This window comes from Calidris pugnax, unplaced genomic scaffold, assembly GCF_001431845.1.
Source record: "Calidris pugnax isolate Ruff unplaced genomic scaffold, ASM143184v1 scaffold18, whole genome shotgun sequence".
Classification (NCBI taxonomy): Eukaryota; Metazoa; Chordata; class Aves; order Charadriiformes; family Scolopacidae; genus Calidris; species Calidris pugnax.
The window spans coordinates 4,081,368-4,102,224 of record NW_015090812.1 but is presented as its reverse complement, the minus strand read 5'-3'; the positions used below and the strand labels follow the sequence as shown (position 1 = coordinate 4,102,224).

Sequence of the window (20,857 nt, the reverse complement as noted above, 5' to 3'; positions counted from 1 at the left end):
AGAGTGGTACGTGATACCAACATCACATTAGACACTGAGCTCAGAGCACTGGACTTCCTAGATCATTTAAAAATATCACATATTGATACAAATGGAAATGAAACAACTGAAATGGACTGTTCATGCTACATTTTTTTTTCAGGACTCTGGCTACTCTGTTCTGCTGCGGTGAGACCCCACCTGGAGAACTGCGTCTAGCTCTGGAGACTTCAGGACAGGGAAGACATGGACCTGTTGGAGTGGGTCAAGGGGACAGTCACAAAAATCATCAGAGGGACGGAACACCTCAGCTCTGAGGACAGGCTGAGAGAGTTGGGACAGGGAAATAAGTTAAATTCTTGGAAAAGCCTAGTCCTTTTCTCAAGTTCTCAGCCCTTCTCCTCATCTTCTCTAAGTTTGCCACATCTCCCGGAGTTTTGGCCCACCAGGGTCTGCCTCCAGGGAGTCTACCCAGAGGAGGACTAGAGCAGCCACTGTATGGTGAAGGCTGTGGGGAGCAAATGAAGTTTGCCAGCTCCCACAGCATCCAGCTATTCAGGACTTAAGACCCCACACCCCCTCTGGGGTCTAGTTTCTTTCTCTCCTCATGTAGCATTCACCTTTCCTCTCCCACTCACTGTGTGCAGAGTGACACGTTCAGAGCTGTGTGTCAGCTCTGCTTGGATGTGTCCCGTGTCACTGACAGGGTTCTGGATGGCACCGCTCCGAAACCCTCGCTGTGATGTGAACAAGCAGAAAGCATGATGTAAATCTGGAGCTGTGGGGAATGTGTGACAGCCCTCTGGGCGGATAAGACACGGCTGAGTGTCAGCATCTGTTTCTGTGTGACTGAAGAGCAGAACCACTGAGGCAAGATTCCAGCCACCTTTGTCAGGGACTTCAGATGAGTCAAAAACCTCTCATGAACAATGAGTCCTCAGCTGTTGACAGATCTAAAGCAACAAAAAAGAACCACATCATCTCTGTCTCCTGCTAGACAGAACATTTGTCAACCAGCCAGTGAAACCAACTTGCTTTCTGCACTGAAAGCCAGACAGAAGGGGCTTTAAGAAGTCAGATGTTTCCAGGTGATGCTAGGATTTATTTGTCAAAGCCTCTTCTGATAACAGTAAGTCAATAGCTAGGATGCTGCACTGTGAAAATGTCATTTTTCTACTGGTAGCTTCAGTCCATTTTATGATACAATGGTTTCCGCTTCCCCCAAATCCTTGCTGTTCACACATTCATTATCAGGCTTGGAAGATGAGCCAAATACCAATTTGACCTTGACTTTACCGCATCATTTCACACTTCAGCTGTATTTCCTACAACACGCAGTTCAGGTATATTGGCAGCACAGCCTGAAGGAAACTGTTGAACCTAAAAAGACACGTTTATGCTCTCTAAGGCTAGTAGACTATTACTGGACCCTGTCAGTAACTCACCCCAAAAGCTCAAAAACCCTCAAAAGGTAATTTTAGCAGTGTGGTCACCAGTAAACACACTCGTATGTTTTATCTTACAGTCCCACCCTGAACAGTTCATGAATGTCTAAGAGGTCTCTCCTGGCCCTTTACATACTGTCTCAGCTGCTGAGGGTAGTTCAAATCTTTGCTTGAGATGGATGAGAAAGACAGAGAGCGGAGTACCTACCATCAGAGTACTTGCCCCTCTAGAAAAGCGAGAAAATATTAAAGAAAACACCCCACACATTCGTATGTCCAGGAGACAAGTCCTGCATGATCCCATGCATTCAAACTCACCCCATTAGAAAATCAAATGAAACCAGAATCCCTGTTACCCTGAGTTTCTGCCATGCCCAACTACTATACAGAGGAGTTTACCCCGCTGTGGGTACTGGAGTGGACACCCATTGCCCACTCTTGGGCTTGAGAAGATGCATTGCTGTGGGTCTCCTCTCCTATTTAAAGTAGGGCTTCTTCCAGCCACCCTGAGTTCATCCATCTTTTGACTTACTGATCACACCTGGAAAAGACCCTTGCTTGGAGCATACATGTGCTGAAGCTTGTAGGCTTTGTTCATCACTGGGTGTTCCTTTTCCTACATCTTTATTTACCACAACGCCCTCACTCACGCTCGGTTTGACACGTGGCGTCTCTTGTCCCCATGATCCCCCTTCCACACCACAGCTTGTGCTGCTTCACCCCAGAAGCCACTGGTGCTGACGCCCCCTCTCCATGGCCCTGCTAGATCAGCAGCTCACCGCAACACCGGCTGAAGCATGTCAGGGCAAACCCAGCTGTCCCCATGTCCCCAGGGACACTGACAAATGCGGCGCTACACGTGTGCTGCCTGCTGCCAAGCAGCGTGTGTCCCAGCAGCCCTGCCTGCCTCTCCCGCAGTGGGAACACTAATTTTGGGTGCCATTCTCTGGTATCCAGCTGCAAGTATTCATGAAAACTTGTCAGAACGCAATTATCTCTGAGGCTTTTGTCAAATGTGGTTGAGCTTGGCTGATGGATTTAAAAAAATACTGTAGGGAAGGGGACTGACACACATGCGGACGGAGAGGAGAGCAAAATGATCACAGAAGGTTTGCTTCCCAAGGAAATGAGACTCACCCCGGGGTCCTGATTTGTACAGGGTGTATCCCTCTGACACGGGGTGAGTGGGAGGAAGGGGGAGAGCTGGAGGGCTGCTCTGGCTTCAGACACAGCCATGTGTGCTCCCGGGCCTGGTGGTGAGGCTCTGAGACTGCACAGCCCACCATTTGGATGAGGGCTGCATCTGCCCCTGAAGCTTCTGGATAGCGAGAAAGCCGAAACGCGAGCCAACGTAGACAAAGAATCGCCCCTATTGTTCACTTGCTTCGCTTGCATGGGGTGTCTGCCTGTAATTAAAGAGTACTTCGGGGGCCATGTGGCACACACAATGGAAGATGGGATTCACTACGAGATTCCATGTGAGTCTGTAATGAGACATTAGTCATTTCTGTTGAGTCACTGGGAACCAAATCGGTACTTATTTAAAGTTAAAAGTCATTTATCGTACACAGTGCAAAACCAGGCCACTCCAACAGAACTTTGTTCCCTTCAGAGGGTCAGACCTTTCTCTGGTCATGGGTACTGTGCAGGGTGTACTATGCTGGGCACTATGAGTGCTATCAGCCATTTATGCTGCTACTGGGATTTGTTTTGACTTCTTTAAAAAGGTTTGATGTGCATATTTTTATTCCAGCCTTAAGATACTCAAAGTTTGGAGCTGCTATCACTCCGATTCCATGACTACCTAATGGTATGTTGATGGGTGTTAAACTTTTAGAAGGAAATATTGGCAGTGGCAGTTTATCAGGAAAGAGAGAGAGTGAATTGCCTTGTTCGGGGAAGCAGGAGGTGTCTGCTGATATGAGGAATTATTGCCCACTGCCAAGCCCTAGCAGAAAGGAAGAGCTGTTTGAGGGGAGAGAAATGGTATTTTTGCTGCGTGGATCCCTTTAGGAGATCAGGTGCCTCTACAATGGAGGAGGTCAAGGTGGAAGAGCAGTTGCTGTTCTAGCCTCAGTATAATTTTCAATACTTTTTAAATGTCTCTTCTTTTACAGTTTTTTTTTTCCTTTTTTTTTTCAGCAATGTTTCATACTCAGGGTACCCAAAGTCACACAGAAGCCTTTGGAGCTGTTACGAATGACTGCAAGTGCAACCCAGTTCAGGACTGTGGACCTCGGGCCTCTTCACGCATTGACTATCTTAGCTCGTAAATATATGTCATCAATCAATACTTTAAATGGCCTGGCCTTTAACCTTAACATCTGTTGCCAAAACAGTACTCTGAGCATCTGTGACCAGCAGCTTTTCTTTTACCCAGCTTTATGCCAACTGAGACCAGAAAAACAATAACGAAACATGCCCAGAGAAAATGCCTGAGTGAAGTTACCTGAGCAGAGGTACTTCCTTTGTGTAGAGAGAGTGATACGAGTTCCTAGGCACAGCTACAGCTGAATGTGTGCAGCCATGAAGCATCTTAGTTATGAGAAGGGAAAAAGGAGGAAGATCTAAGCAAACAATGGATTCCTCTGACTGCAAAACATTCTTTTGCTCACTGTCTTACCCATTCCCAAGCACAAACCTGCTTTGAAGTCAGACACAAGGGATGGGAGCTTTTTAAATATTTCATTTTTTCTGCGATTGGCTTTCATCCCTGACATATTTAAAATGTGCTTTAACTTGGAGAAAGACAAAACTGAAACTCTCCAGGAATCCAAGTGATCCCTAAAGCCCAGAGCTCTGCACATTAATAATGTGGTTTCTTTGAAAAAAAAAAAAAAAAAAAAAAAAAAAAAAAAAAAAAAAAAAAAAAAAAAAAGGGGAGGGGGGGGCAGGGGGGAAATCCCAAACTCAAAACAAAAGCCCAAACCATGAACATTTTCATATTTTCAAGTAGAATCAAGAGGACGTCATATACTATATTTATCTACATATCTATCCTATATAGAGTGTTATAGCTGATTTCTCCAGAAATATTACCTCTGCTTATTTGAAAGAGCAAATGTGCAATCACTGCAGACTATAGGTGGCAGCAGGAATGTCCTTATGTTTTAATTCTGTAAGGATCAGCACTTTAGCTTATATGCCCTAAATAATGACATAATGAAACTGTACTACACAAAGTATGAAGTAACTTCTGTTTCACTGTAAAATGGTCTTTCAAATCTTGATTTATTTTCCCTGGCACTTTTTCATCCTGTGCATGTGATGGGGTTTCATATAGGGTGACCAAATGGAAGTATCAGGGAAGATTTACTAGGTTTTTTACAACATCCTGGTGATGGATTGATATAATCAGCAAAGAAATCATACCAGAGAAAGCCAGTATTATTGATAGATAAAATCCTTAATTTCACAAGAGGTTCTCAGAAATTACACTGAGAATTTAGGGATGGTCTGTTTATCTGTAACTGAATAAGGTTTTTCCTGTTTTATTGTTGTCACTTGAAATCTGAGGCTGTTTCTAAGGTTCTTAAGTGCAGCCTGTTCTGAGGGAAATGTCACTGGTCCTTCCTGTCCCGCCTGGAAGCGAGAGGCCAAACCATGCTTCAGCTATACTGGGCTGGCATGGGTGCAGAGCAGGGGCCACGTGCTGCCCTCACAGATCTGAAGAGTGCAGACAACAAAGGCAGAGAATGGAAATTATCCCCCCAGTCCCTCCAGCTTTCTGCCACTTTTCGAGGAGCAACATATAAACTGTGAGTGCAGATTCCCAGGGGAACAGTGTTAGAATCATCGTCTGTTTCCCTTTCTACTCCATTCTGTTCACGTTACATACCAAGATTTTAGTGCAAATTGAACTAGAAAGGAGAAAACAGGAGATGTCAAGCAGGATGCATTTTTTTGATTTTACTTTTAAGATTTGGAAATGCCTATGTAATTTTTAGTAATTTATTACTTTGCTCTTACGTGGCAAAATATACTATTGAAGCGCATCAGCTCTTCCACCAGGCATTTTTGTTTCTAATCCCAGTTTACCATTGGATTTCTCTAAGCCTTAACAGCAACAAGCTCGGTTTTGTCTGGAAAGCTCATACTCACTTACTAAATCACTTTAAAACATATTTAGTAATACCAAGTCAAGCCTTTCCTCCACAGTGGAATTGAAAGAGGATAAAGTACATCTTAAATCAATAAAGTAGTCTTCAAAAATGGCATCCCTGCCTTTTTTTGTCTCACCTTGGCTCTGCTCGGCCATACCAAGGCAGAATCTGAGGACAGGCTGAGAGAGTTGGGGTTGTTCAGCCTGGAGAAAAGAAGGCTCCAGGGAGACTTTACTGGGGCCTTCCAATACTTAAAGGGGGCTTACCAGAAAGACAGGGACAGACTTTTTAATAGAGCCTGTGCAGTAGGACACAGGGTAATGGCTTCAAGCTAAAAGAGGGAAAATTTAGACTAGAGAAAAGGAAGAATTTATTTATGATGAGGGTGGTGAAACACTGCCTAGGTTGCCCAGAGAGGTGGTAGATGCCCCATCCCTGGAAACATTGAAGGTCCAGTTGGACGGGGCTCTGAGCAACCTGATCTAGTTGAAGATGTCCCTGCTTATTGCAGGGGGGTTGGATTAGATGGCCTTTAAAGGTCCCTTCCAACCCAAACTGTTCTATGATTCAAACTGTTCTCCACTCTTAGGCGTAACATGCCATATACCAGACTCCACATTCCTGCCCCAAAATCAGGAATAGTCTGTCCAAATCTGCGTTTAGTATGCATTACTATTTAAACAATTATAGAACTAAAAAGTGATTAATGCCTGTTACATTTCTTTTTTGGAGATTTTCTCCAGATTGTATATACAAAGTGCTAGATATAAAATGTTGCCATATATACATCCTGTTTCTAATACACAGCTGCCATTAAAAGTAAGATACTGAGATGAGTATGGAACATGACAGAGAATGACACAATAAAATGTGACAATGAAGGCTTATAAATCAAGTGGATGGCATAATCTGGAATGTTGTGCATAGTACTGGTTATCCCATCCCAAAATGGATATTACAGAGTTAAAGTTTCAAAGGCTGTAACATGAATGGTTCTCCAAAAGTAGATTCTACCAAAGCAGATTAAGTAGGAGTCTATGTGCATATTCTTACTGAACATCACCTGAAAGCTGCACTTGCAAAATTAGTCAATGAAAGTATTTTTTTCAAAAAAGTGTGGGTTTTGCAACTCACATGCTACTGATGAAGCCAAAAATAAATTATATCCAAAAATCAGAAAAAGGGCTAAATAGTTACATGTACAGAAAGAGATTTGAGAGTGAAAGGTTCCCCACTCTAATCTCTAGAATCAGGGGAGGGACATGGGTGCCTTCACAGGGTGAGGCAGATTACAATTACACTGATGGCCTTTGAGAGCTCCTCTTCCTCTTTCTCTCTGCCGGCTGAACAAAGAACCCAGAATTGCAACATCCCTGATTCAGGATCCTATGCTGAGGTTCAAAAGTTGTGAACCTAGATCTTATTTTCAGCAGAGCAGAATGGAAACATCTTTTTCTCTTCCTATAAAATGTATCGAACAGTCTAAAGTCCCTGAAAGGGGCCAGCTCTTGTTCAAACCACAAGAAAGACAAGACAGACAAGAAGGAATGAAAGAAAGATTAAATACTAGAAAAGATAATTAAACCGGCATGTTTGACATTTCAAATTCAAGCTTTTCCTCCATTCATACATTACCATATTATTTGTTATAAACACACAGCGCATGATAATACACAGCCTCATTGATTTTCCTGCAGCTCCTGAGGAGCTGGAAAACCTTACTGGTGCGTGCCTTTGTCTTTGCTAGAGCACTCATTTGGCTTAGGGAAGCTCACGCACCTGCATTCTGCTGAAGCCAAGGCAAACTTTTTAAAAGAGAACAAATGGACAGAGGCTGACTTTCAGCAGGGCTGATGCCCCCTTCACGTGAAATTATAAGAGCTATTTGGCTGACTAACTCTGAAAAAAAATATGTCAGGCTTTAACAAACAACTCACAAAATTATTTCATTTCACTTGTTGGTTTGGGTTTTTTATCACCTTCCATAGTGGCAAATCAGACCCATAAGCTTTTCTGTTTTAAATCCTGTATTATATGACACATTTAGCACCGTACGTATTAGAAGTTTTCTTACCTGTGATTAAATCATGATGACCTACAGATTTACCACATTTCCCATCCAGAATGTGTTGTGAAGATGTGTGGAGCTGTTGTATAGCTAAGCATTCACTTAGTACATCTTGTTCGATATCAGTACATGAATTTAGCTACAAGAGGACGACAAAACAAACATTTTATTTCAAAGTAAACCAAATGACATCTAATTAAACTCATGTCTCTTTGCTTAAAGATTATGTATAGAAGGAAGGAATAAAATGTCATTCTTAGGAACTTGGTGCAATTAAGGATATCTCTAGTACTTGTTTTTTTTAATTAAAGATCATTTTGGTTTTCCTAAGTGCACGAGTTAAATGTGCTAATCTTAAATCAAAAACAATTTGCTTCAGAAAATAATGTACCCTGTGTTTCTTCAAACCTTCCTGAGTAATTTAACTGCACATTTTCAGGCTTTCTGTAGTTTCTTGGGTTGTGCGGCAAAAGGATTGCATCACCTCGTAGCTGTGACACTTGGAAAGACATTTGATAGGGAAAGAAAAGTGTTTGTGCTTATCAGATTAGAGCTGGTGGAATAATACGCTGTCAGTAATGTGTAAGAGGTATCACCGATATGTCAGCTGTTCTCCATGTAAATTAAAGCTCTGGCAAAAGTGTCTGAAGCAAACTCTTGAAAACCACAATGTCGATCATATTAAAAACAGCAGGAGAGGAGAATTAAGAAAGAAAAGCATTTCTAATTCTCTTTCAAACATGCTGATGTTGCCAAGCTTTTGTCATAATATGGTGCTCATATTACACAAACACCCATCATATTCTATAGCCATTAATAAATAGTTATTGTCTTTACGTTTACAGTTTTGCATACCGATCTCCCCTGGGCTTGGTTATTCTAAATAAAAGGTCCAGGCAAACCTATTTAGAATTCTGCTGTACAGCCATTTGCTGCTTCAAGATAAACATCTAACATTTGGATCACAAAGTGCATCTGTAGCCAATTAAACTTAAACTACTACTAAATTAACAGCTAACTTTCTCCTATTTTGTTCTTGTAAAGCCTTTCAGAACAACCAAATATTACCTCTGCAGTCATCTTCTAGGCTATGAACTAAATATTCAGGATTCCTTTGATGTAAGTCTAAGCTCAGACATTTCATTTTATATCGGAGATGGCACATTTTGGTAGCATATCTCAACCAAGACATGTGGGCAGAGCAGCCTGTTAACTTCTCTTTCTTGGCTAAGTCATTTCCACTCAGAACTCCTGGGAAGCTGATACCAACAGACAACTGCTTTTGCTGAGTTATAACCAAAAATGAGCAAATGAGTATAAGCAGTCTTTTCCCCTGTGGACTGTCACCGTTTCAATAACACTGAGATTTACTTAGCTGTGAAAGGGTGGGTTTTTTCCTATAATACGTTTAAGTGAAATATTTGGGGGATTTTATTATTTCTTTATGAGTCAGGTTGGCTTTGGTCCCTTTTAAGAGAGCCTGAGCAAAATGCACTTTAAATCTGCTGTTTTTCAGATGCCTTTTAAGCTGCAGGAAAAAAGACACGGGATCAAGTATTCATAAAGTTATCATGGATAAATGAGACAGGAAATCTGACGATGATTTCAAACCACTGGAGGAGTGCAGACTTAGACTGGTTTCCCAAATAAGGTGTGGGAGGCAAGGAACTAACATTATTTTAAGATAGACTTGATAAGTCTATAGGCAGGTATGTATATGCATGCAGGAAAACTCCTCAAGCTAGGAGATTAAGAGATATGAAGCCCTGGATATTTGATGTCTTGGTACACCCAAGCAGCTTGAGTTTGCAACCTGTGCGTACTGCATTTGTCCTGTATTGATTCTATACTTAAGGCTTCCTGCTGCTTATTCAGGAAGTACTTTGTGCTAGTTAATGCAAAGTTTTGACTTAGGGTTTCTTCTCACCTTCCTCCCAAGAACTGGGAATGGGCCTCAGCAGGTGACAGGGTGTAACAGTGGGGACTGCTCCTTTGTCCAGATGTAAAGGATGTTATCATGTTAATGTGTTCAGCCCAGTACACAGAGCTGAACAAACGATACCCATGTTTGGTATTAGGAAATGATTTCCTTCTTCCCTCTCCCAAGAAGTACGTCAGCAACCACAGCAAAGGAAAGATGCGGGGGGAAGGGTGTGTTCTCTCCTTTGGAGTAGAAAGCATGGTTGCTTTCCACAATCAGCTGAGAATTTCATATAACAAAATCTTCCCGTTGCAAAACTTTTGCTATTGCAAAAGAGTGGTGCTACAGTCAACCTCTTTCTGGAGGGAAGGGGTGTTAAGACAAGGGGCATGGCTGACACAAGGACAAATCAGCACAAACTCACCACAGTTGTATTCAAGCAGGTAAATTAGGCTTTTTTGACATTGATCTCAATGGATCTCATTGATCTGATGGCTTATCCCAAATTCTGCAACTAAGATTGCCTGGGTTCTGCTATTGTCTCTTCTCTCTACATGTTCCTCACTTTGCTCTCCAGTATTTCTAATTCTTACCTTCGACATTTTTAAAAACTAGCTGCTCCCTAAGCTCTGTCTCACCAGGCTGTCATTTCTGTTCTGTCCTCCATCCTTTACACATGCCTTGCTGTCTCATCCGTGATCCTCTGGGCAGTGATGAGGCAGCTGGGGGAAGAGGTCATTGCTGCTTATTGAACTAATTGTAATTGCTTGCTAAGGCTTGCGCTCCCTTCCACTCCTGGGCCTGAAGTACGCTTATGGTCTCTTGTGTCACAGACCAGCTCTGTGGGGTCCCAGTCAGCTTTTTACAAACTGTGTGTGCAAAGTGTGTAATAAACAAGTCTCTAATCCTAGGCTGGTGCCCATAAGCATCCCCATTTAATAATGAGCTCAGAATTTAGCCCACAGAAACCAAAATACTTATTTGAATCTAATAGTAGTGAAAACATAACTAGCAGTCTGGGTTTGGAATGATTTATAAATGCATTTAAAATACAGATGTGGTGGGAAAAGTGGGGGGTTTTCATTCTCATCTTTTACAAGTGCTCCTTTCCTGACATTTCCATAGTACCCTGGCGTAGCTTCATTTGTGTTTTAGATGATTTGCCAACATGTATCTACTAGCTGATTGCAGAGACTCAAGGGGTGGACATTTTGTGTGAATGACCGCAGAATTTGGGCTTGTGTGTGAAAGATGAACAGGAAAGGAATGCTTGGAGAGAAAGTGTGGGGCAAACTGAAATGACAGGGTGGTAGCCTTGCAAGTGTAAAACTATAAAGTGGGCTGGTTAACAGCAGTGATTAAAAACCAACTGGAAAATTAGCTCAAGTTTTCTTCTAGTGATATTGCAGAAGAACTCTGATTTGACCATACATAAACTAAAGGTAAATTAAAAATTACTATATCGAGGAGGTCTAGAGATGTGTCACTTTTTGTCTGGTGGGTCTTACCTTCTTACGCACCTGTTGTTCTTTGGCTGAATGAGCTTTCACGTGTTTGCGCAGAGAGCTGGGGTCTGTGTAGCGTTTGGAGCAGCCAGGAATCTGACAGGCGTAGGGTTTCTGTAAATGTGAGAAAAGGGAAAAAGATTTCCTATTTCTCTGCTTCTCTCCAATCAGCACACAGAGTGCTGAAGGATGGCCGTCTCTGTGAAACACAGTGTCAGGCCTGAGCTGTTTGCTCTGTTTGCTGTTTCCAGATTTGCTCTCTCCTCTGTGTGCACAGGCCAGACGTGATGCAAACAGAAGAACCACATTGATTGCTCCACAAAAGCACCGAGAGCACCTGACACATCTATACTCTGGCATGTTGGGTATTGATTACTGGGCTGAATTAAACGCTAATGAGATGTAACTGGATGGGTTTTGAGAGCATTACTTTTTTTCTAGCCTTTACAGTAGACAAAACAATCATGAGATCACCCTGTATAATTAGAAATATAGAAGCTCTGGGTTTGAATTCTGATTTACATAGTTTTTACAACTGTTCTATATGCAGCAGAGCAAAACTTGTGGCATAGCACACATTTGGTTTCATTCATACTTTATACCTGTTTCAAATAACAACAGCAATATCTTTCTTTTTATAAGGCCTAACCAAACAATCTGCATCAAACAGTAACATCTGAGCAAATCAATACAGAAAGAAAAAAACACTATTGTCAATTTTGTTGGGAAGATCTTTCCAGCTGCTTTTGGCATGTGGCAGAGTTTGCCACTTCTATGTGGCACAGAATGAGCGCTCTTTCCTGGGGTAACCACCTGGGTCTGGGCAGGCAGTTCTAGTACACTCTTCTCACAGGAAAATTAAAAAAAAAAAAATAAATAAGGATGTTGCAATTTAACTGCTGATTTTGGAGTCCCAATGACTGAAAGCCTCAGCAAGTTCTTCTCTTAGTCATGCGTACTCCCAACAAAGGAAACCCTGTCTGTTACAGTACAACCTCCAAGTTAATGTGCAAGTACCAAGTTGAACAAAGGGACTGGCATTTGTCATTAACTAACCACTGACTTAAGTGATAGCAAAATAGTGCCACATGTCAAAGCTCACAAAGTTTTAAAGTTGAATGGAACATTCCTTTTTTCTCTGTTTTCTTGCCTCATCTGTCAGCATTACCTTTGCCTTCTCACTTGGACTAGTAGGTCTGTTTGGTGTCTTCCCAAAGGTAGAAAGCTAGTTTTTCTTGACCTCAGTGTCACATTCTTTAATCCCCTTGGTTTCAGAGTAGAGTATGCACAAAAGCGAGAAAAACCCACCGGTTTTGGGAGAAGTGACTGTGAGGTCCTTTAAACAAGTTGCTGTGCTCCTGGAGGAGTGATGACATGCCCTTTTTACCACAAGGACAGATACGTTCCCTTTGTTCTGCCTCTACCTAGGAGAAGGATCTACTTCCAGATGATTTAGTAGAGACTCGATCAAACTAGCATACACCAGTAAATCTCTGAAATGATTTACAGATTCTCCTTTTGGAGATGATAAATGATGGAGTGACCTACATTGAGAAGCTTTGAAACCAATTCCAAATGCACTCAATAAGGAATAAGCAGTCTATATAAACCCCTTTTCTTTGTCAGTACCTCCAGAGGATAAGTATTGCTGCTCTGTCCAGCCAGCAGGAAATTTCTGAAGGAATAATAGAATCATTCACCAATTCATGACCTTACAGGCTACACAGCACCTACCCAGAAAGTTACAGGGCAAAGCAGATTTATTAGAAGTGTCTGGAACACAGAGAACAGATACCTGAGGAAAAACTATGGAAAACTTTAACAAATCCTGTAGCAGAAAAACTAGCAGAGTGTTTTTCAAATAGTTGATGTCATTCAAATTAGTGATAGAATCATTCAACTTAGTGATAGGGAAACCAGATAAAAATCTGACTACCCTTAAAAAGGTTCATGGCTATTTGCTCTGACATTCCAGGCAGTTATTTTGCCCATTGAATTAACGAAACGCGCCGTCTTTACAGTAGCACCATCCCGTAGCTCTGTTATTTTTCACATTCACGTAAACCCACGATACACTAAGCTAAACCATCAGCCTTCAATTAACCCAGGTAAGTGGAAGTTAGTTACTGTGTTGTAGGACTACAGAAACAGTCTTAAAGAACCTGCAACAGAATAGCACAGAGCATATTTTTAGACATTTAAGAAAGTTAGTAGAAAATGATTACTGTACCTTTTTCCTGATTTATGAGCATTTCAGATAGTAAAGACAGAGATAAAGAGAGAAGAAAAGAAAATATAAAATTAAGAGATTTGTCTTCAGTAAGGCACAGATCAACAGATACAAGAATTTTTGCTTATTTTGGTAACCATTTGAATTCTCTTTCAAAATTAATAAATGGCATTCCTTTTGTGACTTCGGCTAATAAAAAATATATCTATTAGATTCAAGCAGTTACATTTCAAAACTGTGCACCTAATTTAGTATATCCATTTCAAAAGAGACACATTTTAGAACTAATTACAAATTCAAATATCTCAGGTTGACTTTCAAATAAATAAAACATTGTTATTATAAGTGTGCTTTGGTTTGGAAAATGTGACTGACTCGCTTCTCTTACTTGTTTGTTTTTGCAAGGCATAATGTACATTAGACATTCCTTAATGCTGCACTGTCTGAAATGTGTAACTGCTTAAAAAGTAAATATCAATTAAACTCAAAAGTTCTGCCCCATAAACACTCAGCCAAACGTTAAACCATATATTCACTCCTTTGCAAAAGACAAAGGAACAACTCTGCCTGTTATTCTTTACAAGCTTAATGCTGTGGACTTAAATGGTCTACAAAGTCGTCTACCTACTTTATTTCCCCATAATATGGTGATTTAATTTTATCGGGGCCTAAGACACTAGACAGGCTCCTATCTTCTCTGCAAGACAAGTGAGAAGACTTGTAGAGTTGAGCCAGAATCTACCAACTGTCCCTAAGAAAATAATTTGTTTATTACACTTAATTCTGATGGTGGGTACTTAACAAATTTCAGATAGTTATAAGACAGATGTATTTTTACCTTTACAAACTTATGTCCAAAGCTGAGATGCATTTAACTTCCACTGAGATGTCTGAACTGCTTTTGTATTCATTTAGAACAGACTTTACTGAAGCAACACAGGATGGGAAGCAAGACAATGACACACATTTAGTACAGCAGCAATGACTCAGCTTTCACTCATTCTACACCTTATTCTGCTGCCTTCTCTTACTGGAACAAGAACAATGGGAGAGTTTGCGGAGTAACTTATTCCTGAGTAACCTATTCTTGAGTAATTTATTCCTCAGCATGAGTAAGACAGCTGAATTTGCCTTTCTGGGATCAAGACTTTTTCATTTCTCAAAGCACATACAATTTAAAACTAAAGTGCAGTTGCCAAAAGCTGGGTTTTTTGAGATGCTCCTTGTGAAAAGGAAAATTCACTCTCTAGTTGCAGAATAGACCGTGTACAAGGACCACTGGAAAACCCAGTGTAACTCCCAGTACGAAATCATGCTTACGGTATCCAGGTGTGTTCGCTGATGCTTTGCCCGGTCGCTGGAGTTGCTGAAAGCTTTCTGGCAGCCAGGATGCTGACACAGGTATGGCTTCTCCCCAGTATGACTCCGGAGATGAATCTTAAGGTTCTCAAGCCTAGAAAATGCCTTGTTGCACCCTTCAAACTGAAAAACGTCATAAAAAATTGTTGTAAAGTACTGTTAAATAAACCATGTGTAGCCACAATGAGAACAGTGTAAGATCCAAGTTGGACATGCAATAAATCAACCAACATTCAAACATCTGTTGAAATTTATGGACAAAACATAACATTTTGTGCTGTTCATTTATTCTGTCACTGAAGACATGGTGTGTAGCTCAATAATAATACAAGGGTTATAAATATCTCACACGTTCTGTCTGAAGTACTGAACACTTAAAGACACGGTATCAGAACAGAAAATTTAAAGAAAGAACAAGCGTTCTGATGAGTTCTCTTAGATGTTAATTGGCACAGGAACCACTGTGAGCAATAACAATTAGCTGCTACAGAGAGAGAGCAAGAAAAGCTATTTGTGGCGGGTTAGAACCTGGTTTCGGATGTCTGAAATACTATACCCTGGAGCAGATGAGCACAGACTATTACAAGAAGACCTGATCCATGTGAAGATGAATCCAAAGGAACTCTGTTGTTATTCTGCACCCTTTTCTTTACTCGCCGTATCACGCAGATCTGTTCTCAGCATTTATACAGCCAGTAACCTGAGCAATTCTGACTTCTTAAACACCCGTTTCATTAGAGAACTCAGTAATAAAATGCTGCATAGCATTCATAACAAAAGTCACTGTTTCAAATTAAATCTGAACAAATAAATAATTAAAATTTAGAGCTACTAGGCCAAGGGAAGGGTGTTTCACACTGCTCACTGATGAATTGCAGTGTTACAAATACCTGTTGACTGCAGGGGAGGCACTGCCTCTGAGATGGGCCCTGGGAACTAACTCAGGCAAGCACAAACACATGCACACGTGCATTCCTGCACCAGCAAACCCCTAAAACGCACTCAGATGATAACTGGTGCATCTGCACAAATACTTCTGTGCACTCACACGTGTGGTGGTGGTGTGCATATACTTTGCCCACTCTGCGGTGCAGCTTCATGGCACTGCAGATCTTCTGGTGTCTCTATACAGATAAAACCCTGGCTCCTCTGTGATTCGAGATCTCAGAGAACGTATTTGAGAAACACAACCCAATTCACCTTCATATCAACAATAACAATTTTGAAAGAAGGAAGATGTGTCTGTGTCTGGAAAAACTACTAGTTCTGGAAGTCAGATTTTTTTGTACAATCCTTGCTCATACAGAGTGAAATCCTCACCCTCACAAAATTAGTGAGTGCTTTGTCACTTCCTTCTGCTGAGTCGGATTTTGTTCAGCAGCTTTCACCTATGCTGTGGTTCCTCAGATGTCATCACAGAAATTACAGTCTTGCCAATCCCCATCACGTTCTATTTGTGACACACACCCCTCTTATATATGCTGGTGTGTGCAAACTTCTGACTCGGCTGCTGCATCCAGCATTGCAGGCAGAGGGATGGGAAGGGAGAGCAAATGCAGATGGTGCCCAGAAGATGCTGTAAGGAGGTAACTGATCTCCTGGTGCCTGACAAAGGCCATTTTAACTACTGATGGACAGAGGCCCATCACATCCTGCTCAGACCAGTGTGTTTTAAGCATCTCAACACAAAGGGATCTGGACTCTCCAGCCAGCACTTCCTTTTGCAGGCTGTGTCCTGTCCGTGGATGCAGCACAGGCACCCACACAGACGGTTTCCTGGCAGACTGCAAATTTCTGCCTTTCCCACCACTCATACATAAAAGGATCACTATGGCTTTTACTGCCCTGGGCAGATATTTAATCTGTCTGAATGGCATATATGGGTCTAGGTGTGCAGATAACTATCTGCTATGTATATATTTCCATCTTTCCTCATCACAACTATCGTGACAGATCCACAGAGTCACCTGGAGACATGCAGTCTATGTCTTCAGAAGTTTGTTTGTCCATGACTCTCCTCTGAACACTTCAGCTGGTGCAGGGAGGTATGGGAGTTTTGGAAGTGACCAAGCCACCAAGGCTTAAAAAGAAACAAACTTTCTTCTTAATCATCACTAAAAATCTGGCAGGATGCAGAATGAAGCAATCTAAAATGTGCAAATATGCTGAAGTCCATGAAAAATAAAGCAGAGTTTGGCAAATCCATAGCTGTCATAAGACATTCTGTAAGGCCAGTCTCTGGCAAATGGAGTGAATGTTCTGAGGTCCTCAAGATCACTTGTTTCCTCTTTGTTCCCCAGCTTCCTCTCCCCTTCGCTTTCTCCAGTCTCCTATGATTAGTGTTTTGTCCACAGTGCTGTATTACCCTCTTTGAACTACTGTCCCGTTCATTTTCAGTTCAATAGATCAGCTCTTCTCAGATTTATCCACCAATATTTAACCACAAGGTAGGGTGAGAATCAGATGGAGAGTCTACAAAATTATTTTGCAGCTCAGCTCTGCGACCTCATTCACCTGGACCCCAGCTGAGCAGCAAGACCAAGCTTTTCCTTTCAGTTGCTCATGCTGTCCCCCCACACATAACTGTTCCTTCCCCTCTGCCTGAGCGGACTCTCCCCTGACTCAGGAGTCCTTTCTACATGCTCCACTCCCCTCTCTAAAGGAGCTTCTGGTTCTTGCATGCAGGCATCAAAAACCTAGTCCAGAAGGACATTATATAGCAATGTTCCTTGTTATTAGGTCTTTGGGACATTTTATACCCCGTCGGCACCAGAATCACTACATGACACTGCACAAAATCCTTGTCTCCACGTTGTCTCAGGCCTGGAAGACCTGCTAGGTCACAGAAGTAATTTCTCAGCTATTCAGTCACAAATGGAGGATCCTGACCCATAGATTGTTTTTCTAATGGATTACCAGTCTTCTGCTCTGTATCTACAGCCGAATGTGAAGTATGCAGAATAATCCAAACTAATTAAAGGTCCAGCTTCATTCTCATTGATGTCAGTAGCAAAAATTCCAATGGCAAATGTCCTAAAACATCTAAACACAAGCTTAATTTAGAACACATGAAAAGACATATGTTTAAGAGTTTGCTGGATTGAGACTTCAGGAAGAGAAGGAACAGGCCCTACCATAAATGCTGAGAGCTAAAATGAAGCAGCAACTCTCGAACAAATACGGGTTTATTATCCTTTTACTGTGGTCAACACCCATTTTTGGTACTAACATATAACCCAAAGGTCTAATGCCTTCAGCAGTAAAGTTCCTCCATTACCACATATGCCCGGATTTTAAGGGCTTTTCTTATTTATATCATGGTTTCTTAATTTGCATTACTTATATTATCCAGCTCTATCAAGCTGGGACAGTCACAATGCTGTGATAAATTCAGTCTAAACGTGCAAAGTGGGAGAATATACCAGCAAAGAAAATGAGATGACTCCAGCGCTCATATTTTCAAGAAGGCAGGGCTGCTAAAGGTAGGGTTGGCCAAACAAAAAGAAAATCAATGGAAAAGGAGTGGGGGCAAGAACCTTGGCAAGTGATGAGAAGAGGGGAAGGTGATGTACCAAGGTGAAAGGCCTGAGAGGGAGGGAGGGAAGAAAGGAGTTGGTACGAAGAGCTGAAAAACATAGGGCTGAGAGAATCCATTTAGAGCTACAGAAAGGTCTTCACTTTGAATGACTCCAGGAAAACCTATTTCAATTCTGTCATTTCTTGCTGGATCTGCTGACTGTGTCCCTGGCAGCTTTTCCCTGCAAGTCCACATGTGGAAACAGCACTGCTTCCCTAAAGTGGAAGTGTCTCACCTATACAGTTGTGCAAAGACAAGACAACTTCAACTGGACTGCTGCGGAAACGTGTTAGGATGACTCTGTAAGGTAATTCTTGGGCTTCAGTGCTACTCACCAACACTTTTAACCCTTCCACCTACCCTTGCTACTTGGATTGTATTTATATTTATATATAAACTAAATAAAACTACTCCCAGAGAAACGGGGTGCTCGTTCTTTCCAAATAACCTCTAGGAAGATCCACCAATCCCACAAGAGTCTCAGCTTCAACTACAAAGAACAAATGTTCAATTTCCAAAGGATTTTAGGATGGTGAGAGCTATTTGATCAACTGAGAAGGCTACTTACAATATCTCCCAGACATCTGGCCCCAATCTGTCACTGCTTAATCCTACAATCTTAAACATTTTGTTGACGTTTGATGCTTGGGATAACTGTAACAAACGCTGCATGATCCTCAAAGTCCATAAATGTCAACAGAACTCTTAAACAAGTTCATCAATAAAAATAATAATTATATTGCAATTACCACTTTTGTCTTTTTTGTGAGATTGCTAATGTGGGCTTCAGACACTGCTATGCTACACACATCTGAGCACAGACACAAAACAATGCCATATGATTACAGTAAATAGAATGATGCAATTACTGGATTTTATAACTACTGCTCCTTCTTCTACCAGAAACTTCTACCAGAAACAAGTATGCTGTAGAAATTTACAGGACTAAATTATTTCACTAACATATGGAAATACATACGTTATCTTTATTTTACTCTAAAATCTCACTGGAGTGTAACTGCTGCAATATCACACATTTAAAAGGCATATTTATGAAAACACTAAATTATCTCACAGTGATCTAAACACATCACAATTTTCCTAACTAAACAATTTAATCTAATAACTGTAATTGCTTAATATGTTTTTTCTTTGCTTCCACATTATACTTGGAATGCACCTGAGAATGTTGCTATGCAGAAATAACAGCATATTCCCAAGAGGGTTTATATTATCAAATGTTTACCATTTTCATAAGCATATTTAATCACAGTCATGTCTAGAATATCTGTCAGTGGTACAGATCAGAAGAAATAAACTATAAACTAAACAGCTCAGACCATAAGGTGAAGCAATAACTGACATTTTCTTAGGAAATGAGTTATGACTGAAAAAGAGAAGCCTTCATAGCTGTAGTGCTAAATAGGTCCAGTGTGCCATTAGAGAAAGCTCATTAATATACACCTCTGCTCTCTGCTGCAAGATCAGTGGAACAAGCTGCCTTTTATTTATAGACCTAAAAGGGAAAGAACAGGTCATATTGGCTGCTGACATCTCAGACAGCCCACAGATGGAAACCCCAAAACATTTCATTCCAAGCATTTATTACTATCAATAGGAAATCTTATGTCTGGTCAAAACATCTACCAGCCTTATGAACATTGTGACATGTTCTTTCTTCCCAACTGATTACAAAATTGGGAAAAAATTATTGAAAAATATGTTATGAGAAAAAGGATCCTGTTGAGGATATGTATCCCTTCTGGAGGGGAGGAAATAGTCACAGCGCTCTTTAAATAGCATCAACGTTTTACAGCACACTGAGTCTAATGTTGGGGACATGGCAGGAGGCACACGGGGCTCCAAACTGTTTTGAATGTCAGTAACTTAAGCTCATGAGTTGTTCCACCCAGCACAAAAATCAAAATACCTGTTTTGGTGCTTTGTTTTTTCTAGTGAACTCCTGATTGCATTAATTTTTAACTCTTTATTTTAGGTACAATATAAAGCCCTGATCCTGCAAATGCTTGCTCGTGAGTAACATGACTCATGCAAGGAGTTTTATTAAACTCAACACAACTATTTGTGTACATAAAAAGCCACCCATAGGACTGAACTCCCAACTGCCTAAAGAATCTCAGTTCATACAGGCAGTTTACAGATTTAAATTGTTAGAAGCTTCTTTTTTCGCTTTGTGCTAACAAAATAATGGAAGTTACCTGTAACAGAAAAAGCACCTGCCAATTTCTGTGTTGTTTTTTTCTAAGTCTGAACAATTTACATTCGAAACTGACATTTCTACATATTTCATCTGAGTCCTGGGAAAAATTGCTTGTACTTGTTTTACGATTTGTATTGCAAAAAAGCATTTAGGGCTTTAACCAGACTATTGTACAATTGTTGGCGTGTACCAAAGGTAAAAAGGTTTTACCAAAGGTAAAAAGGTTCAAAACAGGTAAAAAAATCCTAGAGAAGTAAGCCACAGTATAAATGCAATACATCCTTCATATTGTTGGGTTTTAGGGTAATTACAGCCAATCATTTGACATTAACACATTGTACACCAGCAGTTCGTTTTTCTTTATGCTGTTAGACAGGTTGCATATTTCCTAATTAACATGAAACTGGGAAATACTCATACAGTGAAAGTCCTGGAGGAGCGTTTGATCA

At 41.0% G+C, this 20,857-nt stretch overlaps 1 protein-coding gene across 4 annotated transcripts in view; it reads right to left on the bottom strand.

Annotated features, from left to right (window-relative positions):
- Positions 1-20,857, bottom strand: part of GLIS1 (GLIS family zinc finger 1) — a 202,573-nt gene that overhangs the window by 25,794 nt on the left and 155,922 nt on the right. For 3 of the 4 annotated variants that reach the window (XM_014938918.1, XM_014938920.1, XM_014938921.1), the window contains exons 4-6: positions 14,572-14,733; positions 11,025-11,135; positions 7,602-7,734 (exon numbers count right to left, since the gene is read on the bottom strand). In XM_014938918.1, coding sequence (XP_014794404.1) covers positions 7,602-7,734; positions 11,025-11,135; positions 14,572-14,733 — 406 coding nt within the window. The remainder of the gene's footprint in view (positions 1-7,601; positions 7,735-11,024; positions 11,136-14,571; positions 14,734-20,857) is intronic. The other variant, XM_014938919.1, reaches the window with a different exon arrangement.